Source organism: Perca flavescens, chromosome 14, assembly GCF_004354835.1.
Source record: "Perca flavescens isolate YP-PL-M2 chromosome 14, PFLA_1.0, whole genome shotgun sequence".
NCBI lineage: Eukaryota > Metazoa > Chordata > Actinopteri > Perciformes > Percidae > Perca > Perca flavescens.
In genome coordinates, this window is record NC_041344.1 from 20,258,708 (window position 1) to 20,286,036 (window position 27,329).

At 41.2% G+C, this 27,329-nt stretch overlaps 2 protein-coding genes across 3 annotated transcripts; one reads left to right on the plus strand and one right to left on the minus strand.

Moving 5' to 3' along the window:
- The first annotated feature begins 56 nt into the window (after positions 1 to 56).
- cdca7b (cell division cycle associated 7b) lies at positions 57 to 10,964 on the plus strand. Of its 2 annotated transcripts, XM_028598458.1 has the most exons (10): positions 58 to 401; positions 3,005 to 3,157; positions 3,242 to 3,339; positions 4,203 to 4,434; positions 4,571 to 4,633; positions 6,257 to 6,439; positions 6,845 to 6,997; positions 7,801 to 7,950; positions 9,880 to 10,016; positions 10,500 to 10,964. In XM_028598458.1, the coding sequence occupies exons 1-10, from the start codon at positions 384 to 386 to the stop codon at positions 10,519 to 10,521; spliced, it is 1,209 nt and encodes a 402-aa protein (XP_028454259.1). In that variant the 5' UTR covers positions 58 to 383; the 3' UTR covers positions 10,522 to 10,964. The 2 variants fall into 2 exon arrangements, with proteins under 2 accessions (XP_028454260.1, XP_028454259.1); XM_028598459.1 differs by lacking the exon at positions 6,257 to 6,439 and having other exon boundaries at positions 57 to 401.
- A 954-nt stretch (positions 10,965 to 11,918) lies between these two features.
- Positions 11,919 to 20,576, minus strand: sp4 (sp4 transcription factor). The gene is made up of 7 exons (XM_028598192.1): positions 19,880 to 20,576; positions 19,539 to 19,609; positions 18,276 to 18,626; positions 16,989 to 18,183; positions 16,396 to 16,594; positions 15,443 to 15,642; positions 11,919 to 14,272 (listed from the first exon to the last, which is right to left on the minus strand). Exons 1-7 carry the CDS (start codon positions 19,884 to 19,886, stop codon positions 14,001 to 14,003), a joined length of 2,295 nt encoding a protein of 764 aa, XP_028453993.1. The 5' UTR covers positions 19,887 to 20,576; the 3' UTR covers positions 11,919 to 14,000.
- Between the last annotated feature and the right edge of the window lie 6,753 nt (positions 20,577 to 27,329).

Here is a 27,329-nt window from a genome sequence, read left to right on the forward strand (position 1 = left end):
GAAGAAGAAGGCTGTAGGGGCAGGTTCTCCTGGGGTGTTACGCCCATATGCCGTTTTCGCGCGAAAGGACGGACTGCACCACTGTGAGTGCGGGGGAGACGTAGAATAGAGACTACTCCTAAAGATAAAGAGAGATAGACTACATCAAGTACAATTGAGCAAATACTCTTTGAAATCACACAGCCATTAGTTGAGTTTCAAAATTACAATTATTGGACTTAACTACAAACTAATGTATAAGCACAGCAACAACAAAACCCCTACTTTTGCAATGACCGGACTTCTCTAATGGTTAATTTTTAAACATACCTCTACTCATTGGTTTTCATTTTACAAGACAAAACTTTCTGCTGGACGGGAATTTGCAGCAAAACAGAGAAAAAATGACCCTCACGTCAAAGGTAAGCGGCAGAGCAGTACGTGTTCTTCTTTCCACGTTGTCTTTTGTTGTGGTGAAGAAAAGTCATAATCCGTCAAACTGAAGACCATTGTTAACAGCGTCCGTTAATTTAACGTTAATGTTGTTGGCCTGGGCCTGAGTCTGCTTCATTGTAAAAATGCATTCATATCTTTCTCCGAATAAGGTGATTTTTTTTGTGGCTGTAACGCTAGCTAGTTTAGTTCTGTAACCCAGACATCCTGCCTGCCTTGAACGCAATTTACAAAACTTGTCTTAAGTCTTTGTTTTGACCTGGTTAACTAGCTAGCTTACACGTGAGCTGCTTCACACCAATGGGCAGGTGACCTTGTATATATTGGCTAAATGCCTGAACCGTAAGATGATCTAAGTTAAGGATTGCATGTTTTTCCAAAGAGTTGGAGGGTGGGTACATTCGTCTCCCTTCTCTTGGAAGGTCAGAGGTCAACATCCCTGTGTCTAGAGGGGATGGTTCAGCAAAGTGGGACCTGGGACATCAAATGCATTGACTCTGTTTTACACAATACAAATGACTGATGTCTCGAAAGCACATATTTGCCAAAGACTCTGGCCAAGACGTACACTGTTGTCATAAGTGGCCATGAAAGAATAACATATTGTGTTTGTGGTCTTCGGGACTACATACTTAACATTGTTTCATCAGCTTGATATGTCACAACCTTCCCTTTTTTATTTTACGAGAATTTCAGAATCAGAAATTTGCCTTAAACATTAATATAAAATAAACAATAAATACAGAAACAAATATGTTCATTATAACTTTTTAACATTAAGAAAAAATAGCTTTAGATGATTGCAAACTGATGACATGTTTATAAAGCCTGCTACAAATTATACAATTACAATTTAGTTAAATACAATGGGTTTTTATATGGTCTGTATCTGTGATGATGTGGGCAGTACTTTTAAGCAGACCGCAAAATTTCACCCAAATCCTAAATATATTCATGCATAACATAATGTTTTACCTTCATGAAATGTGCATGCCCAAATAGTAGAGGTTACACTTCAGACTTTTCTACATATTTGGTTTAAAATTAGAAAAAAAAATATGTCAAGGAAAAAAAATGGATGAATTCAAATTTATTTATTACACATGCAGCATTGGGGGCTGTTCGACCCCAAACAATGAGGAAGTGAAGTCAATTCCTTTTCCACTTAACTTTGTCATTGGTCTTAAATCTTCCTTCCCTGCCATGGCTGAGAAGTTGCACAGGCCTGTATTGATATGGATATCCTTGGGTTTAGTTTTGTAACTGCCAACATCAATTCAAGAAGATACGTTTACTTCAATAACAGTCTCTGCTCTGGTTATCCTGTCAAGCTGCACAGTGACACAGCTGAACTAAATTCGTTGTTATCACAGCATTCACCTATACCCCTTTTCCACCAACAAGAACCAGGTGCTGGTTCAGAGCTAGAGCTAGTGCCGGTTCGGAGTTGGTTCGACTGACAAGCCTCCAAAGAGCTGGTTTGCTTTTCCACAGGCTAAAGAGCCAGCACAGAGCCAGGTCTTACATCATTGTATACGTCTCATCTTTCCCAGCAACGTTAGCGCGGCGGTGCCAAACACAAACGCACCATCAACAATGGCGGATGTTGCTTTGCTATTGATGTTCATGGCTTTGCGGACCTACATTTGCATCCAAACTCGGCGGATCCAACTTGTTCGCGCGGCTCGCCTTTATAGTGCAAAAAAGCAGCTTGTTTCCTCCTCTTACCACTGCTGTTGTTGTTGTTGTTGTTGTTGTTGTTGTTGTTGTTGTTTAATCGCGTCCATTGTGTTTATCTGCTAATTCAAAAATGGCGGTCACAAGTTTCTGTTCGTCTTGTTAGTCACGGTAACCCTGCCCCCAGCTGCTGACATAAGCGGTTCTTACTTGTGGCCCAGCAATGATTTGGTGCACCAGCTCCGAACCACTTTTACTGGTTCGGAGCTGGTGCTTCGGTGGTCGAAAAACAAAGAACCAATTTGAAACTAGGCTCTGGCTCTGAACCAGCACCAGCTCTGCCTTGGTGGAACAGGGGTACTAGTAACCAAGGATGTCTGCTGGTGGAGTGGTGCCCCCACTGGTGTAAAGTGTAAAAATTGATCTAAGAACCTGTCCTGTGGAGATTTTCTGTAAACAGAAGTTCTGGTTACTGTGTTAAGTGCATTTCCTTCCTTATAAAACCTCTGCAAAGCTGATTTATTTATTTTTTAAATCCAGCATTGTTTCACCCATGTTTACTAGCTTGCAGTCTTTTGTGGCCCCTTTTTAGCAAATCTTTCCTTGTTACTGCCACCTGTTGATTAGTAAAAGTGTGTGTGTGTGTGTGTGTGTGTGTGTGTGTGTGTGTGTGTGTGTGTGTGTGTGTGTGTGTGTGTGTGTGTGTGTGTGTGTGTGTGTGTGTGTGTGTGTGTGTGTGTGTGTGTGTGTGTGTGTGTGTGTGTGTGTGTGTGTGTGTGTGTGTGTGTGTGTGTGTGTGTGTGTGTGTGTGTGTGCGCACACAAGATAAACAAAATGGGGACCCACTTATTGACAAAAACCTAGTTTGCCTGTCACTTGATATGTCTGCCAACAGGCTCTGTGTTTCAAATCCAAGTTTATCACTGCTGAGCTGGCTCGTCTGTTCAGCCAGTCGGACAGTGATGAGGAGTTTGAAGGTTTCAGCGAAGAGGAGGAGGAGGAGGAAGAAGAGGACAGACGATCTTTTAAAAAGCGACTAAAGACCAAGGTATGAAAACGTTTATTGTTGGCTGTAATGTTTGATGAAGCACCACACTAAAAGCTTTTCTCTTTTTTTTTTTTTTTTCTCCAGGTGGTGGATTCGGAGGACAGCGATGTGGACACAGGCTTCTACTCTGATGGCGAGGATGCTGCTCCACAAAAGAGGAAGAGTCTTTTAGTTGCCCTGAGGTGTGTGTGTGTGTGTGTGTGTGTGTGTGTGTGTGTGTGTGTGTGTGTGTGTGTGTGTGTGTGTGTCAATTGGTAAATAAGCAAACGGATAGTTTCTGCACCTTTTTATTTAACCTTAGGATGATCACTGTATCTAGTATGTTGAAACCCCTAGATTCCTGTCAAAGTTTGTTTGTTTATGTCTAAATATCATTTAGTGCTTTAACATAAACAAAGAATCTGATATATTTGATGTGGTTGGGGTGTGTCTTGTTTACAGGACTATAGTGTATATACACTGGCTTACAAAGCATTTAAATGCAACATAAACCCACATGATGTATCTTGAGCAGACAAAGGGATTGAGTTAATGAAAGCCTCTTATTGCCAGTACCAATGTAACTACTCATGAGGTTAATTATTTGTCACATTTGACATCTTGAGTCTGACCATCTGACAGAAATATTAAAGGTCCCATTTTTAACATTAATATGAGTTCCCCCAGCCTGCCTATGGTCCCCCAGTGGCTAGAAATGGTGATAGTTGTAAACCGAGCCCTGGGTATCTGCCTTTGAGAAAATTAAAGCTCAGATGGGCCGATCTGGAATCTTCTCCTTATGAGGTCATAAGGAGCAAGGTTACCTCCCCTTTCTCTGCTTTGCCCACAAAGAGAATTTGGCCCGCCCATGAGAAAGAGAGAGAGACATCATGGCTTGCAAACAAGCAAAGTGGCAGTTAGTCTTACTTACTGCTGTTATCCACTGTAGTCATCCTATTGCCCGCCCAACTATACAAAGGACTGTCTGAAACACAGACCTGTTTCATGACTATTGTGTTGATTCTCCATTGATGGAAAAGGGATCTGATCTAATGTTGCTCCTCAGGTTTCCCGTCAAAAGACTGTCTACCCCCAAACAGAAACTGCAAGAGAAAAATGTCAAAAAGCCAGTCAAAGAAACTCCTCCTTCTCAAAGAGTCAGAGGAAGGCAGAGGATGAAGCAGCAGCACCAGGAGGAAGAGGAGGAGGAGGAGGAGGAGGAGGAGGAAGACAAAGAGGAAGTCCTGACTCAGAGCCTACGGAAACGAGACAAGAACATCCAGGAAAACAAGGCCATGGTAATGAACCCTTACAACTTTTTGTGTTTTCTCCATATTTTGACACACTGTGGGATCTATATTTAAATACTATACTAAAAGTCCCCCCTTTGTGTCATGTCCTTGGACTCTGGCCTTTTCTGTTGTTGTCTTTCAGTTGGCTAAGCTGTTTGCTGATCTGAGCACCATAGCTGACCTCACTCCGCCCACCACCCCTCAAGTGAGTATACGCACTAGCACCAGTTTCTCACAACCATAAAGCAGAAAAATGAACTTGGAAATTAACCCTTCACTTAAAGATTATTGATCACCGATAACATTACATTGTTGTGGCAGACTGTTTTGTCCAGTAAGTGCATTCAAACTCCTTAGAAACAAGAGTTTAAGATGTCATCCAAAATTGTTGATGTTCACAAAAGACCACAAGTGACCATATGGTCAAGTAAAAGTGTGGTTATTTATGTAATGTTTATTTGTATAGGACTTTTGTTTCGCATGAACCACTACCACATACCATAAAATGTATAGCCTGGTCTGGTTTGCGGTACCCTTACCCTGATTTTCCACTGGGTGCGTCTTTGCTGCGTTCTGGCTGCGCAGACGCACCCAGTGGAAAATAGGGTTTATGGGCTAAAAAAATAAATAAAAAATACACAAAACACTTGAAATACATCCAGAACAACGCAAGACGCAAACAATATTAAACAATATAATAATAAACAATATTGACAAATTTGTTGTATCTTTTATTTACCTTTTCATAGCAAAGTTGACACATGTCAGACGCATGTTACTCTAGTTGAAAGGAGAGCTGTGGATGCAGGTCTGATGATGATAATAATATTAATGATGCATGTTACAAACATAGCTGCAAACTTGTCACTTTTCGGCGAAAATCGCCGTTTTGAATGGGGAAAATGTCATCCATGTGAATCGTGTAGATCCGAAGAGTTTTTAATTTGGGAGGGGGGGTCCGAGACCCGGTGCTAATACGGCACCGATGCCTTAACGACCATTATCTACTGGACCGAATAGCAACTCGGATATCGGTGCCTTATTTAGATGCCACTTAAATGCCTCCGCTTCTCTCTGATGCTCCGAAAACGGACGTTAGAGGAAACTGAAACCTCGCCGCACGGGAAGGTAGTTACGGTAACCCTACTCTCGACAGCAGTTAACGTTAGCCTACCGTTAGCTGGAAGCTGGAGTAAACACGGTTAAAATGCTGACAGCAAGTGTGTCTGTATTTCAGTGGAGAGGATTCCAACAACAGTCTATAGCTGCCGTTGTCTGAAAAACAACACAGATGTTGCGTTCACTTGAAATTTGCCTCGCCAGCCTTGTGCTGCATTTTAGCACCGGGAAAATGTTGGGGGGATGAGTCACCTTTTTCAGCCCTTCTGAGTTTGCAGGTATGTACAAACTACACTTAAAAAATACACTTATATGCGTTCTTATTTTTACTCAGACATAAAAAATTGAATGAAAAAACCCTACAATTATGTTTTAAGTATGTTTGTGATCAAGTAGAACTAATTGCATGGCTGTAATTGCTAGAAGTTGCCAATATTTACTAATATGTTCATTAATATTCTAGTAACTTTTATTTACCTTTTCATAGCAAAGTTGGAACATGTCAGATGCATGTTAAACAGTAGTTGAAAGGAGAGCTGTGGCTGCAGGTCAGATAATGATAAAATATTAATGATGCATATTACAAACTACACTTAAATAATCCAATATATTTAAGGTAAGATGTTTTTGTAAAAATGCTGTGCTGTTTTATAAAGACACTGTTTTTTTTTCTGTGCTGATTTGTTCACTGATCGTTTTATGTCTGCAGAAGAAAAAGCGTGCGCCAGAGAAAGCGACGCCACGGAAACGCAAGTTTGAACCAGAGATGGGGTCAGAAAGGAGGAACCCGTCGCGTAAGGCTCGTCCTCCTGAGAACTTTGCAGTGGAGGAAAAGAGCGAGCCACTAACCCACAGAAGCCCCAGGACTGTAGACATCAGGAGACTGGTGGAGGTAGAACAAGTACTGCATTAATATGGAAGGTTTTTTTATTGAGAATTTCTTCATTATCTGTCATCTATTCTGTAAATGCACTGTATACTGTAGTAGCAAGGATGTGCTCTGATTGTACATAAATATGCTGGAAATCAGATACTTACATTTTGTGTTATATTTCTATCAATTTTTATTATTATTAAACAAACTACACAAAATACACAATTAGTCACCAGTTAGGTATCTAGTCAACGTTAATCTCTTTCTACAAATTAAATGTCTCTATATATATATATATATATATATATATATATATATATATATATATATATATATATATATAAAAAGAGAGTATATAGAATTAGAAGAATGTTAGAAGAATTATTAATTATTATGATTTATCTGTCTGTTGTGATTGGGCAGGTGGACGAAGAAGTCGGGGAGAAAAAGAAAAGGAGGAAGAGCCACAGCTCCAGGAGGAGCCAGTATGACGTGAGGTCAGTTGACGAGATCACCAAAGAAGACCTGGACAACGTAGCGTACCGCAACAAAGACAAGATCTGGGACAAGGAGAACGTGAGTCACATCAGGCCTCTACCTACTTAGTGCTCTTGTTACTGTACTATACTGTCAGGCAGTGTTGTAGTACTTGAGACCGCTCTTGGTCTTAAGACCACTTTTTGAAGGTCTCGGAATCCACCATGTTTGTACTTGGGCTTGTCTCGGATAAAGAGGGCTCTGGATTTTATTCAAGACCACAACTGCAGCGTAATCACTAAATTGCCTGTGTATCGTCTGATTCATGTGTTAACATCATTACTGTGATTGGATGTAAAACTTCCTACTTCAAATGCAACCAATAACTTGACTCATTTTTTGTTTTGAAATGTGTTACTGTAAACCACCATTCCCCGCCCCCCCCCTTAACACACACTCCCAAAGTAAATGTAGGTGACAGGAGAAGAAGCTCTTGCTGTCTAGGAGATGTCAGCCAAATCGTTGGCAATAACATTTTATCTTTTAAATTTTATTTATATTTTTTTTATAGAGCTTATTTGCAAAACAACATCTAAAAGAAAACACACAGCGGTGTGTAAATTCTGCAATGTAACACTAACCGACACAGCTGGGACCACCTACATTTTTTTTTTTATCTGCACTAAGTAAGGAAGTATTAAGTGTGTGTGTGTGTGTGTGTGTGTGTGTGTGTGTGTGTGTGTGTGTGTGTGTGTGTGTGTGTGTGTGTGTGTGTGTGTGTGTGTGTGTGTGTGTGTGTGTGTGTGTGTGTGTGTGTGTGTGTGTGTGTGTGTGTGTGTGTGTGTGTGTGTGTGTGTGTGTGTGTGTGTGTGTGTGTGTGTGTGTGTGTGTGTTTCTTCCAGGGCAGCTCATGTCACCAGTGCAGACAGAAGACTCTGGACACCAAGACAGTGTGTCGCAGTGGTTTCTGTGTAGGGGCCAAAGGTCAGTTCTGTGGGCCGTGCCTAAAGAACCGCTACGGAGAGGACGTACGCGATGTGCTGCTCGACCCGGTCAGTGCTAACACATGCAAATGTTTAATTCTTCATTTCTCTCACTTTCGAGTTGGTGAATGTGGGTTTGTCTGACACTGAACTTAACTGTCTTTTATTTATTCATTTTTTGATCTTGTCACTTTATATAAAAAAACTATTGCAAAATCTTACTGAAGGGACAATTAAAAACAAATAATATGTAACAGGAAAAGTAATATTACTATCATTCACAACTGGGGTAATGAAGTGGTCGGGAACAACATTGATAAGCTTAAATAAGCTGTCATGAAATGTATACAATGATGTTTTGATGTTATATTTCTCTCTTTGTTATGCTGTATTGTTGTCTGTTTTAATGATTATCCCGCTAAAAAATAAATATTTGCCATGATTTTACATAGGAAAATAATATTCTATTATGTTTGCGGGTTGTTTTTGTATTGCTGACTTTTCAAACACAGGATTTTAAAATAATACGTTTCAACTAGAGAATCAGAACGGCTTTTGGATAAATACATTTTCTGTTATGCTGATTGATATCAAGTTATTGAAAGTTTTCGTTTCAAACACCGTGCATCTGGTGGGGAAAATGTGGGATTAAGTTTACATTTCCAGCGACAGCCATACCGTGTTTTTGTTTGTTTTACGTAAAAGCTGAACTGGGTTGTCAACAGAAGAGGTGGAAACCAACATAGCGGAACAAAGCAAAGAGCACCACCTACAGAAACTACAACTTAATTACTGGAAAATTCAAAAAAAATAGAAGGTATAAGGTGAATTGGTGAGACTAATCTTGACACTGTGGTGATTGTATAGATCTTCTGTGCTGCCGGGTTGAACGTGTGTGCGAAACATCCACATTTCTTTTCAGCAACATCCATATTTGAAGCATTCTCTACTGTCATGGCTACAACTTTGTTTTATTAGAATCCGCTTTATTGGCCAAGCAACACATACGTGAACTTTTACTCTGTTTTTATTGATTTGGACCCCGAAGGACTGATATGATTCGGCCCTCTTCGCTTTCTCTCCCTGGATGAAAACCAGGACAGGGGGCCTCCTGTTCTTCTGGTATTCTACCACAAGCCCGTTGGTTTTGCTGATAGAGCTTCAGGTGATTGTTGTTGCACCATGTGACGAAGCTCTCTATCAGTCCTCTGTACTCCTCTGTAAAAATAGTCGCTAAGGGAAGACAGCATGTTTCTCACTGTATATGATTCACTGGAATACATGTCAACATAGTGATAACTTCCATTTTGCCAAAAAAATACACTAAATCCCTTTTTTTCCTTTTCTTTTTTTTTTTTAAAGGTCCCATGGCATGAAAATTTCACTTTGATGTTTTTTAACATTAATATGAGTCCCCCCAGCCTGTCTATGGTCCCCCAGTGGCTAGAAATGGTGATAGGTGTAAACCGAGCCCTGGGTATCCTGCTCTGCCTTTTGAGAAAAGGAAAGCTCAGATGAGCCGTTTTGAAATCTGCTTGTTATGAGGTCATAACAAGCAAGGTTACCTCCCCTTTCTCTGCTTTGCCCGCCCAGAGAATTTGGCCAACCCAGGAGAGAGAGACATCATGGCTTTCAAACGAGAAAAGTGGCAGTTGGTCAAGGCCACACCCCCACCCTCCACCTTGCCCCCCCCCCAAGCACTGACCACTTACCAAGAAAGATCCTGCCTAAAGAAGAAATCTGTCAGATACAATGAAGAATTGTCAGTGTATTTACAGTCCGTGGCTTATTATCAATGTATGCCTTTTTGTACACATTTTAGTACAACAAAATTGTAATGTCGAGTACTTATTCCCAGAGGTAGCAAAGGCAGGTGATTTGAAAATGTTTAAGACTTGAGGTTGGAAGGAACATAAAACCTCAACATGGGTTCACTTGTGTAATAGAGTAACAGCACGGTTGGTCACCTGCATTAAATCCGGGCTTTTTTCTTTGTAGACGTGGTCGTGTCCCATCTGCAGAGACATGTGTAACTGCAGTCTGTGTCGTAAGAAGGAGGGCCGCTGTGCGACCGGCTGCCTGGTGGGATTGGCCCGGTACAACGGCCACGACAATGTCCACGAGTATCTGGAGAGGTACATCACCGCATTCTCACTGTACAGTTTAATGTTACAGACCTGGATGGGATCTCCCTAAAACTGTGACATCAATGTCCATGATGTGAACATTTTAATAATGTAATTGAGAACAGTCTGTGTAAAATCACTGTTGGAAAATGTCTGTGCTTCTGCATTGAGCATTGAATTAAGAGAATCGACTAAAATGTATGATTTTTTTTTTTTTTTTTTTTTTTTTTTTTACTGAAAATTGAATATCTTTTGGGTTTGGGACAGCAAGTTGGACCAAACAAGCTATTTGAATACATGAACTTGAGCGCTGACATACTGCAATGTGTATTTTTTTTATTGTTTTATGATATTTTAGACTGATGTGTTTTATTGATTTAGTTGGAAAAATTACTGACAAATCAAGACTGACAATAATCACCAGTTGTAGCCCAACTGAGAACTATGTTGACCGCAGATAAAGCTCATGTGTTGTTTTTGTCTCCATTGCAGCATTCAGAAGGATCTGCAGTAAAGTCCGGAGAGGAGAACCTGCTCGTACAGCTAGTACCCGGAGCAGGCTCTTGTGCTTCACAGTACCGTAGAACTCATTTTAATGCTCATTTTTAGGTTAGCTTTTATCCAACTAAAGAAACAAAAGGAAAACATGTTTTTATGTCACCTTATAAGGCACATACACTGTTAATATGTTTTATATATCCTGACCTAAGCCTGCATAAGATGCAGGGATGTTTTTGTTGTTTTAAAGTCTGTTCTCAGTTTTGAGTTGAATACATTCATTTGAATATTTCTACTCCGGATGTTCACTAGGGTTAACAAATGTAATGGTTATTTTCTGTGTTAAGGAAGCAAAAGGAGCCTTTTATAAACCAACTACTTTTCTAAAAGTGAGTAACTTTACATCATTGATGTCAGTTCACTGTAAATTCTAATAAAGAATGGCATTATCTAAATAATCTTCCATGTTTTTTTAAATATATGTATATTTATACAGGCTTTTATCTGTTGGATGTGCCACACACTAGACCACTGTGTCTTTTAAGGAGAAAAATCAAGCTTAACTATTAACTATTTTGCACCAAAGTTGTGTGTTTGTGTGGCTGGTGTCATTTTCCCAGGTGAGTGGGGTCAGGTCCAGGTCAGCTGTTTGCTCTTGAGCCAGTCAGCTGATCTCATGTAATGACCAGGCAGGCACCATTGCTGCAGGGCAGGGGTCAACCTGGGGACACTGGATCTTCATGAGTCATGCAATGTGAGTGAGAAATAGATAGGTCTGTTAGAACTTTTATCTAATCACCAATGTCTTCATTATCTATCTATAGTGTCTTACAGCGCACACTCAAAATTAATGTGGGTGTATGTTCACACTTTGGCAATACAGATCTGCAGACAGGTCTTGGAAAATATTTCGGCCCAGAGTATGTGTTTTGGGGTTGATTTTCTCAAACTCAAACCCAATGGACCAATTTACATCCAAAGTAAAAAAAATGGTAAAAAATCGGTCCTGTTCTGATATTTTGAGAGTTCCTTACATAGAACCTCCAAACCATACTTGCAAAAATCCACAAAAACACCCAAGGGTGCAGGAAGAGGTTGTAGATTTAGGTGTTTTTGAAGTGCTTCAAAGGAGTGACCTGTCAAAGGTATGCGTGAGCTGCCTACTACACGATTCTTTTTGAAAACTGGCAGTCAGTGACCTGGTGGTGAACTCTCAGAAGTCATACTTTGATCGTAGCAGAGTTGGGGTGTTGGATAAATCATTTTTTCTGAAGTAGAAAGTTTATTGGCTCATTATCCGTCAACACAAACAAAAATAACTCAAAGCAGCTGTGTCTTGGGGTCCACTGTTTTTCTTTGGGACTGCTTTTTCTAATCTTATTGATGCACACAAACATCAGCGTGGAATAAAGACTGTTTTAATCACTTTATTGTCAAGTGTTATGCAGGCAAAGCATCTTTTCTGCTTGAAGTTGTCCTTTTTTTTTCTTTTTTATTGACATAACACGTTTGTACAAAGCAGTTTTAAAAATATCAATAAACTGGGGCCTTTGAGGCTAACCTGGCAAAAAACCCATTATCAAATGTCATGGAGACGAACAAACATCTTTTAGAAAAAGATTTACAAATGAGATGTCACTACAAAATATCAAAGAAAAAAAGTTGGTAGTCACACAAAATATTACCAAAAACATCTAAATTTGTTTGGTATCAACCTTTTCAACTTTAAACAATAGTAACTTTTTTGCTTTCTTCTTCTTTTATTTATTTTTCTCCATAAAACACGGTATGGCGAAAAGAGAAGAAATGGACAGCAGTGGTCGTAGAAAAAGAAAACCGAAGCACAAAGAGTAAAGAAGAGAGAAGCAGCACTACGGCAAAAAACTCAAACATGCTGTACACAACCTCAGAATCAACGCACACAAATACAAGTCCAGCAAAAGGCAAATAGTACAACTCAAGGATAAATAATAAATTAGCCATACACAGTGGGGCCATGTGTGTTAACATACTGGGAGGGGATTTTTTTTTAAAACAATTGATAAATTCTATAAAATAAAGTATCTTTTAATAAAATAAAATAAAAAGAATGTACGCACTGAACTAACACAGAGCAACACCACCAGAAAACATCTCATAATATCCACATAGCTAAGTAGCCCGACCCCTTCCCACCCACAGCTCTTATCACTCTGTCTCACTTTACTTTCCTGTGCTGTGGTGTGCTCTCCATGTCACCCCCTAATAATGCAGGAGAGCTCCCTCTAGCTATCTCTGAGGTTCCCTCTGTACAACAGCTTGTGTAGAATAGATAGAAGTGGAGAAGGGATGTCACCAGAGCACAGAGAGCATAAAGCAACATCAGTAACTGTGCTGCTGTCCAACGAACCTGTCATTGCAGCTACCAGTACCATCTGATGGCGATCGATCATATAAAAACTGGCACTGGATAGACTGCAGCTGTGATGTTAAAGCCACCCTTTGGTATCCCAACAGTAACAGGCTTTGTTCAGACGACAGCGCTGCTTTCAGATGTTATCACTAATCTAAGAGCGAACTGGCTTGTTTTATTAACAGAGAAAACGTCCCCTGACAATGTAAACATGGTTTCACTAGGATTGTCATTATAGTATTGCTTTCACTACACAAACAAAGTTGTAGAAAGCTAGATTGTTTTTCTCTATAGAAACCTTTTTTTCTAATGGCCACTGCGCCTTAATAGGAATGCATTATTTATAAATCTTTTTATATGTGCTTTTTTTCTACTCTTTTTTTTTTTTTTTTTTTTTTTATTATTTTTTTAGAATTATCCCCTCTTCTTTAATAACAGTTTATCCGTTGACTGGTCTCGAAGGAATCAACACCTGAATCTGATCTGAGGACTAAACCTGAACCATGAATAAAACTCAAATTAGGTAGATCCTCTCTGTGGCAGCATGGGAATACAAACTCATTCATACAGCACACACACACACACACACACACAACATCCCAAGACTGCCCTGCTCTATCACTGCTCTGCAACAGTCCTGTACCATGATTGACCCTCAGGTATGAAACAGGAACACAACTTTGTGCATAGAGTTAAATTCTGTTGCGCTTAAGAAAATGTCTCTCGATGTTGGATGGTTTTAGATTTAGCAGGTCCCCCTGTCTTGTGCTAATCTAGACACTACTTACATTCCTTTCCCCACTGCGAATGGAATTATTATAAATTCATTTTAGAAATGCCAAAGCCAGCCATCTTTCATATGTTTAGGCTAATTCTTTTTATTATAATATGTTAGTTATTTTTAGATTGTTATGTTTATATTTTTGTGTTTCTGTTCATCGCATGATCTCATCTCTTTTGAGTCCCTTTTCATGAGAGAACAACGTTTTTAAAATGATAAAAGTAAAAAAAAGAAAAGCAAAAGCAGCCACCCCTACAGTCCCTGCAAAGGCTCCCAAAAAAACAGGAAGTCTGCTTTCAGTGAAGAAATGGGAGTCAGTTGCCTATTGAAACTCCTCCACTTCCTCCTCCTCTTCCTCCAGGTGATTAGAGATGGTGGGTGTAGCGGGGTCAGAGTCACGCGAGAGGGTTGCCACAGCGACAATCTGAGTGGAGGCATCCAGGCCTTCAGGGGCATCTTCCTCCATGTCATCGGTGGTGATGATGGCTACTGCAGCGCCGACTTTCTTGTTCTGGTGGGTCTTGATGTGCTTGGAAAGATGGTCGCTGCGCATGAAGCGCTTGGAGCATTCGGGACACTCAAAACGCTTTTCTCCTAAAGAGGACAAGACAGAATTTGCAGGAAAAAAAAAACAAGTTTTCTACACATAATTACCAGTTGTTACAAACAAACTTGCTTTGGTTGGGGCCTTCTTGTTCTTGAGCTCTGTTAGAGAACTGCCTCACTAATTCTTACAAATAAATACATGTGTAGCTGTTGGGCAAGAATTTGAATTATAGTAGTTAAATAGTTTTAATTTGGGATTAGAGCTCAAACAACTAGTCAGTCGACATAAAAATAAGCAGCAGGTTTACACGATGACGCTCGCAGGTGAAAACGACAAAAATTATATCAGGTGTGCCTTTCGTTTATATGGCAACAGAGTTTTTGGGGCTTAAAAACGCAAAAAAGTGAAACCACCCTCCTGAGTAACAATGTTAAAAACGCTCCACCCTCATGTTCCTGTCTAAAGGGTAAAAACGCAAAAATGTGGAGAGAGATGACAAAAAGGCGTCCAGGTAGTCTGTTGTTACGGAGTAGGCTACAGAAATTATAGGCTCCTGTTATCTAAAAGAATTTCAACATAATGGCTCAATATTTAAATGATTTTGACAATGTGGATAAGGTTGTTATAGTCCGATGACCATATGTAGGCTACTCATTTGAGCCAGCTGCCAGAGTAGATCAGACAAACGTGCAACTCCACCTCCTGGTCTGTCCAGACAAAATTGTCAGCTTTTGTTGTTCGCTTCGACATGTTTTGGTTTCGCTCTACTTAGGAGAGAAGTAGAAGGAAGGTTCTATGCAGGCGCGTGGACTTGGTGGTGTTGTGTGGCACTACCACCTAGCCACCGGGCGTGCATACTACATCGAATTTCACACACTTTTGTCTCACCATATGCACGCAGATTTCCCTCCCAAAACTCTCGTCTAAACGCGGAATAAAAAGTGAGAATGCAACGCCACTTTTGCGTTTTCTCTTCAGATCGTAATCATTTCCGTCATTCTTCAAGCAAAAAAGAAACATGACTTGCTGCGCTTCTTTGGGTTTTCGACTGTAGGTCGAACAAAACATTTAAAGATGCCATCTTGGGCTCTGGGAAGTTGACTTTTTCACTATTTTTTTCTTCTTCTTTTTTTTTTTTACATTTCGTCCACTAAGACCTGACCAGGGTGACCCACATCACCAGTCTACATCCTTATGTCTGTATGTCTTTTTCCTACCTGTGTGTGTTCTCCGGTGTCTTTGCAGCTCGTCACTCCTGGTGAACCTCTTGCCACAGAAGATCCAGTTACAGACGAACGGCCTCTCGCCTGTGTGCCAGCGCAGGTGGGCCCTCAGGTGGGACGTCTTTCCGTACACCTTTCCACAGCCCTCCATGTGGCAGATGTGCTGCTTCTTCTTTGTGGGGTCCCCGCTGTTCCTACAGCACGCATGTGAGTTAGGAGTGAGCTCGAGTGGTGTGTGTTTTGTAAAAGCTTTTAGAACTTGAAACAAATGGAATCACAGCTGGGCTTCATTGTGCCTAGGTTTTTTTTTATTTATTTTTTATGCGTTAAGTAATTTGGTCATTTTGCTGAATGCTAAAATAAATGTACAGTAAACAAGCTCTGTTTTACGTATAAAGTTAATGTCCCTGAGTGAATTAATCAGACTTTTAACAAATTGATTAAATGATTATTCTAGCAAAGCTGAATACATTTGACCAGTCTTGGCAAGTGTTGGGTGGTGAGAGGTCGGATCTCTCACTTTAGGATACAAGCTACACTGTGCTCTGACCATCTGTCAAACTAGTTATCCCACCATGACATGACAGTCATCAATCATTTTGGAATAATCATAAAAATCTAAACATGAGTTTGTAAATCATGAACTTGGGCACGCATAGCTGCAGATTTGTGACAGGCAAACAATCAAATTTAGGTCACTGTGTTTTTCTTAACTTTAGGGGCTCAGTGAGAACTGTAGGTGGGATGAAAACATGAAGAATTTGATGCCTAAAAGACAGTTTCTTTATGAATAACTGTATAACGCACTATATTTGTATTTTTGCATGAGACTTGTCAGATTTTTAAAAAGAGACAAAACCACTAATTCCCCATATGACTACATGTTTAACAGCAGTTTTTCATATCGCACCAATGCATGGTGCTCTGTGTTTCTAATGTGTTCGTACCTTGCCTCTCCATCCCTGCAGTTTGGACAAGAGCAGGCGACACGACGAAGCCTCTTGCTGGGCGGGCCCTCATGGTCTGAAGAACTTTGTACGGAGCCCAGCTGGTCTGGACTCATCGATGTGCCTGATGCCACGCTGCCAACAGTGACCGTCACTGGAGACGACTGAACTTTGACCCCATCCTGACCCTGTGGTTGACCTGAAAGGTAATTGGAAATGACAAAATGTGTGAACTGTGGGGTAGTCTGAAAAAAATGAGAAGAGAGAAAGCTGACAAAGCAAGATCCTAAATAGTCTTCAGTACAGTTTCAGACACACAATTTCACCGGGCCAGCAGGACATCTCTGTCGAGTTCAACTTTGAATGGTAAATGTATGAAGTATGGTGTGTGGCATTGGTTTATGCTACATACTTAAGCCTATACAGTGTACAACACAACTAAAGATTGGAAAGTTGAAACTGGAAAGTCATTAGAGCTTCATATTTTCTCAATAACTAATGCCTAATCAACCACATTGCTTTAACCGGTACCAACAGTTTAGTGATGGATTAGTTACAACACATTTACATAGTCACTCTTAGAGCGGCCTTACCCTGTAGACCAGTAATGGTGAGGGGAACACCCTGCAACTGAACCCCAGCGCTACCCAGCCCTGCGATGCTGACTGTCTGTACCCCAGACCCCGGGTTGATCTGGGCTGCGCTCAGCGTCAGGGGAGCTCCACTCAGGGAGACCAGCCCTCCACTCCCCACTGTCGTCCCACTGGCCACCGGGGCCAGTGTCAGCTGCTGTGGAAGGGCCGTCCCCAGGCCACCCTGCAGAGAGACTCCGCCGGGCAGCTGCAGTGTCTGCCACGTGATCTGCCCAGAGGGGGACAGGGTCGGGGTACGGATGAGGACCTGGGCTGGGTTCTGGAAGGCCTGGATGGGCTGCAGGGTTTGTCCTGGAGCTAGCTGGAGGGTCTGAATGTGCTGAGGCTGCTGCTGCCCCTGTGCCTGACCCTGACTCTGAGGCTGCAGCTGGATCTGCTGCACAAATTGGTGCCCCACCTGGCCCACAATCACCTGCTGAATTCCCGCTGTATCTGTCTGGTTCTGCAGCCCGTTGGCCTGGTTCTGGCTTTGAGAGTCTGCCTCACTGCTCTGCACTTGGGTGTCAGCTGGTCCACCCTCTGATCCAGCAGAAACCACTTGTGTCACATCAGAAACGCTGTCACCTTCAGCTACTACCGTCGAGCCAGTTGATGCCGTCGCAGGAGCGGTCCCAGACACTGCTGTTGTCACCAGCTGGTTGCCATTGGCAACAGAGAATGTGCCATCTGCTGATTGGATAAGCTGCACAGCCCCGCCCCCTCCAACATTATTTATCACAGGCAAAGCCAGGGTCATGCCACCGAGGTTTATGGGTACTGTGGTCATAACAGGAGTCTGGGAGCCCTGCAGAGTCTGCAGCTGTAGTGGGAAAGACTGTGCAGGGCGGATCTGCAGTGGGACCGTCTGATTGGCTGTACTTGTCAGGATGGCTTGCTGGTTGGCTGGCTGGAGGATAGCCTGCGTATGGCCTGGACTCTGGGTCTGGATGAACTGGACCTGCTCTTGTAGAGCCCCGATGGAGGCTGTCTGAGCTGGGCTGATATGGATCTGCTGCCCATCTGAAGTCTGCAGGTGAGGGATGACCTGATACTGGACCCCGCCCCCAGCATTCGGCAGGTTCTGAACCTGGATGATCTGGAACTGCTGCTGTTGCTGACTGGCTGCAACACTGTTGGTCCCACCTACTGACTTTACCTGCCCAATAGGAAAGGAACAGTGATACAGTTAAGAGCACAAACATTGGCAGACAAAAAAAAAAAACATTTGCTCAAACCCACTTCCTTCACCTTGCGTCCGCCCGTAGAGCTGTCATTAGCCAAGGTGGTGGCCACCGTCACAGCAACAGGCTGGTTGGTGTTCTCTTTGGCCATAGTAGGTGCTGCTGTAATGATCTGCCAGCCGTTCCCCGTGAACTGAGCTGGGACCAGTTCCAGCTGCTGGGGCACCAGGGCCTGACCTCCACTTGTGTCCACCACTATCTGACCCTGGAGCTGACCTGCCTGCAGCTGGATCTGACCAGCCTGGACCTGGAACTGCTGGGCCCCCACTTGGGCCTGGACGCCCTCCGCTCCCCCCTGCCCTCCGATCTTACTGCAGGTGGCCGCTAGCAGAGCCAACGGAGAGGGCTGTGAGGAATCCTGGAGGAGACAGGGTAGGAGGAGGGATGGAAGGGAGGGGCAGAGAGAGGGACGGTTAAACAAGAGTGCAAGGGAAGGAGGAGAAGCCAGTCGGGCTTAGAGAGCAATGGAAACACACAGAAGGCTCACATACATACACAAACAACAAAGTACAAAATGTAAGTAAGTAAGTAAAAAAGCCAAAGGGAAAGGATGGACAGGTATCATTATGCACTCGCACAATTTGAAACAAAGATGAGAAAGAGTAAAAGAGGCGAGGGGTGGGGAAAACATAGTGCAGAAAAAAGAAACAAAAATCGGAGAGAAAGAGAGAGCTGTCAGTGGAAGTGGGCGGTATTACAGGAAGCGAGTGGGTGGGCGTGTGAGAACCACATCTCTCTTTTCTCAGAACACTGGAAGAAAATGCCGCCTGCTCTCTCTCTCTCCTCCCTTTCAAAGGAACTAGGTCGCAGGCAAATTTTAATGCTATACACCTCTGAAACAGCCTAGATTCTGTAACAAATGCAATAGCGTGAAATAACATAGCAACAATGCTTGTCATACATGTTTAACAACAAAGATGCATTTAAGAATAACTGCTGGTCTCAAATGAATCTCAAAGATACAACCTATTAAAAAGCAGTTCAAAATAGAAGTTCTACATTTGTAGAGCCACATACCAACGCTGCAGGGTTTTAAAATAAATCCACATGCAGAATTAAATAATGTTGACCCTAATTCAAACAGACAATTCAAAAGTACAGTGGTTGAAGTGTGACAGCCGTATACGCCTATTCAAGAGGTCTGGCTTCTCAGCAAGGGCTACACAGAAGCAGGAAGTGGAATTCACCAGAGAAACGCCCCCAGAGGTGTCTGGCTGGCTGACTTGCTGGGAGGGAGGAGTATGATAAACTCCTATTTTTATTCTTTTACCTGCGATCCAGAACTTTTCCCCTTTTTAGATGCTTTCCCTCCTTCAGTTCCAGATGATTCCTTCTTCGAGTCTGTCAAAAGAGAGTTAAAATGTGAGAATATCTCCAGTTACAATATCATCGCATGACTATTTCTGAATAGTACAAAGTCCCAGGATAAGGCACAGTCATGTACACACTAAGTTAAACAAAATCTGATCATAATGCAGATATAGCACAACAAAGGTGATCAATAAAGGTGAAGGAGAAAACAGTAACCTCATCATCAATATCAAAGGGACTGGGAGCCTCCTATCTGTCAGACACAGTGAAAGAGGGGTGGAGAGGGGGGAGGGTACCTACCACTCATAACGCATTAATATACCGGGAGAGGGTGTAGTTCACGGTAGAAGGCCGGCCGGGTACACAGGCGGAGGACGGCCTATATGTTAGGCGCTGGGCCGTGGCGGATCTGCCCGTTTGACGAAACCACCCACCGGCGAGGAAGGGCGGTGCCAAGCGCAGGCACAATCAAGCAGCCCCAAATAACGGAGAACACTGTGACCGTCACCGGCCAGTCGGCCCCCTCGCAGCCCCGTCGTATGTCTCTTTTACCGGATAGCCAGTCCATAAACAAGTAAATTAGCGCTTGTCAGAATGATATCCACAGAGAAGTTGACAGTGTGTGACCGTAGAGGCCCACCCACTTCCATTTAAGCATCAGGACAACACCCTCTTCGCTGCTCCTGCCTGTCGCCGCCGTTTCTCTCACCGCACGACGCGGGGACGCCTCGTCGCCGTCCGTCGTGCACCGAAAACAAACCGTCACCAGTGTTTGTATTTTACGCGTATTCCCCTTTTTTCGTGCACAATTGATTTTTTAAGGGGGAGATAGTGAGATAGCTGTGGCTTTTGTGGGCGGACGCGCTCCTCCCACATATTCAGATTGGACGACGGGGCTCGGCGAGCGAGGGTCGAGATGGGAGTTGTATTTTGGTGAGGCCTCGCCTTCTCGAGCTCAATTGGGCGGCCGGGACTATAACTCCCATGATGCTCCGGCGCGTCGGTCGTGTTGGAGGAGGAGCGACGGTGTTGGTAGTCACGTTGGTGTGAGAGCGAGAGGGAGGGCGGTGACTTCTGTGTTGTGGGGGGTTGGGTGAACGGGAAAGGGAGGCGTGTGGGTTGGTGTGTGTGTTTGTTTCCACTCTGTACACTGGTGTCACAAGATGACAGCTGTGGTATAAAAGGAGAAGAAGAAGATAAACTAGTGGAACTAAAGTGTCATAATGTTTTAATTACTATGGAAAGCAATTTGTAAATAGTAAATAATGTTTTGTTGCCTCTTTGCTGAATTACTGTCTTTTCCATCATCAGTCCCATATCTTTAGTCAACTTTTAAGCATATGGGAGAAAACAGTAGGCCTACTAGTAGCACATGCCTACTTTACAGTTACTACTTGAAACAATTGGCCAATTAATTGTCATTAGTCGTTTATACACAATATACACATGATTTTATGGATAGAAAGGGCACAAGTCCTGAGCTATAGTACTGTCTCTCCCTTCCTACAGTTGGCATCCACCCTGTCTTTTGGTTTTGCACATTCATCTTCTCCACAGCACACATCACATGCCACACATATACTGCTTTTATTCCTGACCTCGCTGATCTACCCATTCCATTGTTGGTTTTGTGTTGACCTTAGTTTAATATGTTAAGGCAGGGGTCTTCAATGTTTTTTAAGCCAAGGACCCCTTAACTGAAACAGAGATAGAGCAGGAACCCCATACATATATTGTATAAAATGAAGTTGCATATTAAACTGGGCCTACATTAACATGCAGGGTGGCCTAAAGCCTTTATACATACCATTTTTGCATAGAATACTATGCTATTAAAATAGCCTTATAATTGTTGCCATGATTTTATAAATCATGTTTCCATTCTAAAACATAAATGTGGCACAGTGAATCTTTAGGATTAACTGTATCTTTGGATGGCAACCTTAAAGACTACCTTAAATAGGCCAGTAAGATATCTTCAGTGGGGATTTTTATTTTTGCTAATAATATCTTGGATTCTTTGAAAAAACTTATACAATGCAAACAATAATTTGGAGGCCCCCCTGTATTGACTCTGAGGACCCCCCTAGGGGTCCCATCCAGCAGAGTACATATCTGCTATTTTTTATTGCAGTAGCAGCAATCCCACAGAAGTTTCTTGTTTGTGTACAAGTCTGTAACAGAAGTAATGTCTCCCACCCACGCGCCAAAACCTCTTTCAATCTCCCGAAGGGAAATGTATCTGTTAAAGCTACATGTTGACATAGTAGGCCTAAATGGTCCCATGCAGGGGTTTCTGTTTGCCCTCTCCCTCAGAGAAACCCTCCCTGAGCAAGGAGTGACTTTAGCCAAGTGGAGTCACAGCCTTGGTTCACCGAGCAGAAAACATCATTAGCGGGCAGCCAACTGAGGATATGCCCCTGGCACACAAGGGAAATATTTAGGCTCATAGGCTGTCAGCCAGAGCAATACTCTGTCTCTCTAAGATGCACCGAGTCACATTAAAACACTAAGTCAGGATAATACTGATAGCTGTTCATTCATAGATTTGGAGAATTTTTAGTGATACCTCAAAATATGTGAAAATGGGAAATCTGAGTTCCAAATTTTAAAATCAAACTTTTCCTCCTAAAGAGGCCTAAAGAGAAATAACTGTATTGAACATAGCTGCTTCTACAGCCCTGATAATACTCCTGTGCTTTCTTTTTGGTCATGAGACTGACCCACACACACACACACACACACACACACACACACACACACACACACACCTAGTATAGGGTGGCCCAGAAACATTCATACAGACACATGCACTGTAATTACTGCGGAAGCAAAGTGCCTTGTTCCCGCCCCCTGGGCCACTCGGCAGGCCGTTGCTAGGCAACGAGGTCTGGTCTGCAGAAGGGTTGTTGCCTGTGTGATTGTATGGTGGTGGTGATGGAAGGGGGCGAGGTAAGAGAGAAGGCCATCGTCTGTTATAGATAACTATTCAACACGTAGGAAAGACCATTTCCAATATTTAGTGCTGTAATGCTGTATGTTGAAAATGAGGAGTTATTTACAAAAGCATTAATCTTCAATAAATGTATCTTTTAGTGATCAAAATGATAAAAAAGTCCTTAAGGGGCTCTACAAATTTTAAATAAAATTAGGATTAGCAAAAACTGAATTATCAATGGCAAATAAATGGATATTCCTCCAATGCGAAGCATGTGAAAGTGGTTGTAATACTTGGATTCCAGCTGCTACCACTAGATGACGCCATATACCAGCTGGGGCTTCATAGTTATTAACATACAGTAAGATAAATCTTTATCGATCCCCAGAGAAGAAAATCGGTTGGAGCAGCAGCACAAAGACAGCAATAGTACAGATAAGAGAAAGTAAAATAAAGAAATAATATTATATAATAATATATTCATATAATATGCATATATTATTATATATTATATATAGGCCTATATAAATAAACTCAAGAATACAATTAAAAACCGAAAAGTAGACTGTATACTTAACACCTCTCTTTCTCCATGATCTAAGAAGAATTCAGATCTTTGATTATGTAAAAAATGAAATGGAAATACCACAATGTAAAAATACTTTTACAAATAAAGTATGAGCAACAAACTGAACTTACAGTTTCAAAGTTAAAGTACTCTTTTATATTGTATTTTATATTATTGCATTATTGTTACTAATTAATATGTAAGCAAAATGCTAATGTTGAATGTGAAACTAACTTTTGCTACTACATATAAGGTTAGGTAGGCCTAGTTAAATCAAGAGCAATGCATCATATTTTATAGGTTTTGTATTTAAGTCTTGAGTTGTAAAGTAACTAGTAACTATTGGTGCCATATGTCCCAATGTGATGAAAAAACAAAGAACATAAAATTAAAATACTCAAGTAAGTAGTACACTTTAAGTCAATTCCCAACTGTTCTGCTGCATCTTTCTAAATAAAATATTAAGATGAACATGCGAGAGCTCTGTTTAAGCTACTTTTCTATTCCTCTTGTCTAGGAACTAAGTTGCTTCTCTCTTCCTTCTTGTATTCAAAGTCATACTTCTATGGCACGTGTTGTTTTTAATTATTAACATTGCAATGACATTAGAAGAGAATGTTCTTAGCTTCGTCATGTTCATAAAAGTTGAAATAAAATGAATACATTGCCTTTGACTTCCATTCAGCCTGTTACAGTAGGTTTGGAAATACATTGATGACAAAACTACTGAGCAAGCAAAAAGAAAAATCAACTACAACTTATTGTGGGAGATCTGCAGGTCAGTATTCGAGATTGTGCATGAACAGGTAAACACAGATCAAATGAAGAGAGGGCAAATTAATCCAGAATTTGAGCATTTTAGATGTTTTGAGCTCACAAAAAAAAAAAATTGCGACTAGATTTTAGCAAGCATTAGGGTTTGCTTCTTATCTTTTAAGCGGTGCACTCCGTTATGGCAGTTTGTATCTCTTACATAAAAACTCCAACTGAGAGCAGAGGAAAAGACTTTGTCTTCCCAATACTGTATGTTAAGCACCCAGAATTGGCTGAAACATAACTATTTCAAACTGAACATAATGTAATAATGTATACTTTATTAATTCCGCAAGGGGAAATTACAATGTAAATGGAATGATGCATGTATTGTTGCATGTTCTAAAATCTTTACATGAAGATTAATCAAAGCTGGAATTTGTTTTGTGCCCAATCAATTGTTTTAAAAAAAAAATTATTAATAAACTCCTTGTTTGTCCAAATCAAAGTAACAGTAACAGATTCAGAGTAATGATCCAGACATCAACATTGTACTTCAGACAAAATGTTGCCCCTCTAAGGTGATTGCAGTGTCCACCTCACTTCCAGATGTCTCGTGAGTATGAAACACAAGGGGGTGTGTGTGTGCATGTACAGGAATGTAAAGTTGAAATGGTGCACCTATGCATAAGCATGTTGGCATGTGTGAGTCAGTGTTTTTCTGTGTGATATCCCCAAGCTCTGCGCACTCATATGCGTTAGGTGTGCGTTTGTCACACAGGGCCTTGGCGTCAGGATGTCTCCCTTTCCTAAAGGTTGAGTTGTAAAGACAGAGAGATTTATGACTTCTACCATGAGTTAGTTTTTTGGCAGATGCCCCTGTTGTTCATACTGTGTGTGTGTGTGTGTGTGTGTGTGTGTGTGTGTGTGTGTGTGTGTGTGTGTGTGTGTGTGTGTGTGTACAGACCTGGAGAACTTGTTGACAGGTGATAACAGACATGTTTCACATAACTGTCCTCTAACAAGCTGTAATTATATATATAAATAAATACATAGATCTAGATACAGTAGTTGGACCTTGTGTAGTCATAGTCATCCTTTAGTGCCAGTAAATGTGAATGAGAACAGGTGATGTCACTCCTTTGCTATGGCTCATCTTCAACTTCCTACTGGTATTACACAATATTACATGCACATGCATGTATACACACACGCACACACACAATTTGGATGATTGGGAAACTGTAGCTGTAAGTTAAAATTGTTTCTCCACTTTCTATCTATGAAGTATGAGCGCAGTTACTTTTGTATCCTGGCGTTATAAAAACAAGTTTTTTTTATTCCTGAAAACATGACACATTACGTTATACTAAACTGTACTGGCATGAAGCTCTGGCAAAGTTGGCAGGGTCTCACTATAATGATAGTTGACTGATTGATGCTTCCTGGTGTCTGGATTAGGTGGAAAACAGACGGTGTGTCTTAGTGGGCATGGTGCCAGTTCAGGGTGTGGGTGGGACATGTGTTAGACCCACACCTTTATGAAGATGATTTTTTTCTTTTTGTGGCTATGTTTTACCTTTCTTTTTCTTTTTCTTTTAGCACACATGCTACAGTATTTCACAGAGTGTATCAGTTGTTTATGTTTTGAAAAGCCTGCTGAAGAGGGATAGTGTGCTTTCCAACCTTCCAACTACTATTTGCGTGCTAATTTTATATACAATGCACTTCTCATTGACTTGTGTTCCTATCTGCCCTCATAAACAAATAGGGATGGTGTCTTTGTCTTAAACTACTAATATCTGCGGGCTGATTTTTAGAGGCCTGATGTGAAAGTATCTTCTCAAAATACATTTCAAATTTTGACCCAACTTAATATTTTCCTATTAATATTAACAACATTTTAAGTGTCATTTATGACAGTTGTTAATTTGAATGAAGCTTACACTTACATGTATAGTGCTGCTTGTGCAATACAAGACTTATAGATACTAAAAAAATGCCTCAACCCAGATGCTTTAATTATGAACGATCAACCTTGATACTGTAGCTTTATCATGTGATGTTTCGTTGAATCTATTGCCTGTTGCTGGGATTTATGGGAAACCATCACCCTCAAAACAAGTCAAATCTACTATGACCTTTAAACAACAACGCATACAAATCTATCCAAATTGTCCAAATAGCACAAGTGATGATGTGGTTGTCACACCCTCCATAATTTTGTCTCTGTTGGAAATTTTACAAGACTGATAAGCTGACAGGAGTGGGTGTGTCTGTAAAAGTAAATAACAATGTTTTTTTGTGAGCTTGTGTTAGTGTGTGTGCATGTGCGTGTGTCATCAGGATAATAATTTCACAGAATCTGTCAGTGCCCATAAACATTTGTCAAATATGGTTTAATTGTCCGGAATAATAATCCTTTAAAGTTTGAAAATAAATGTTTTGTGAGTGTGTGTGTGTGTGTTTGTGCGTGCGTGTGTGAGAGAGGTGTGCACAGTCTGAACCCAGCAGTGTTTCTGAAGGAATTCTTTCACAATTACCCTGAACACCAGAGTGCAGGGCGGAATGTTAACCACGGTTGTCATGGTAGCCAACAGAGAAACAGCCAATCAGTGGCTGGATGGCAACGCATTACACAGAGGCTGAGCATCAATTCTGACTTAAAATAAAACTTTTGAAGACCTCCAAGGAAAAAATACTCATTTTACCTATCTTGATCCATACCAACAAATCTTACAACTTGTTACATTTGAACTCTCAAACCATCCCATTCAGCAGATCAAAATCATGCACCAAGGACATTCTGACGGCATGTGTGATTTTTGGTCCGTCTTTGTGAACTGTGTATATTGTATATAGATGAGAAGTTATTTTTCTGCCTCTTACTTTAAAGTTGTGCAGTGAGATAATTATTGAGGGAATCATGGCTCTTTTAAGGGGAAGATAGTTTTAATTTGAAATGACAGTTTGCATAAATGGCCTTATATGACGCATTTCTAAAAAGGCCTTTATATAATCATAAAAGCAAAGACATGCTGCACTTTTTAATGGACAACGGGAAATAGGAGATATACAGTAATAGATGGACCTAATCAGAAATAAAAACAGGCTTGTGCTCAGTTTCATTTCTGCATTTAAACGAAATTATTAAATACTACATTTATACAGTGCATAGATACAAAATAGTAAAACTAAACTACAGTTTAAATTATTTTGAAGTTCCCAGATTTAAACCCCCTTATTCCCTAACTTCACACCTTGTTCCCTTGCACCTACATGTGTACTGTGCTGGTACACAGTACAAAGAACTACACTGTAAATTAGAAAGAATTACGCTTTACGTTTCAGGCATTTCTTTTGTGACATTTTACCAACCAAACCATGAATCAATCAAGAAATGTTTTGGCATCCATTTTTAACTTTGCATGTTTTAGATTCAAGGTATATATATGACACTAAGACTCACAACTCTTTTATCATTGACATAT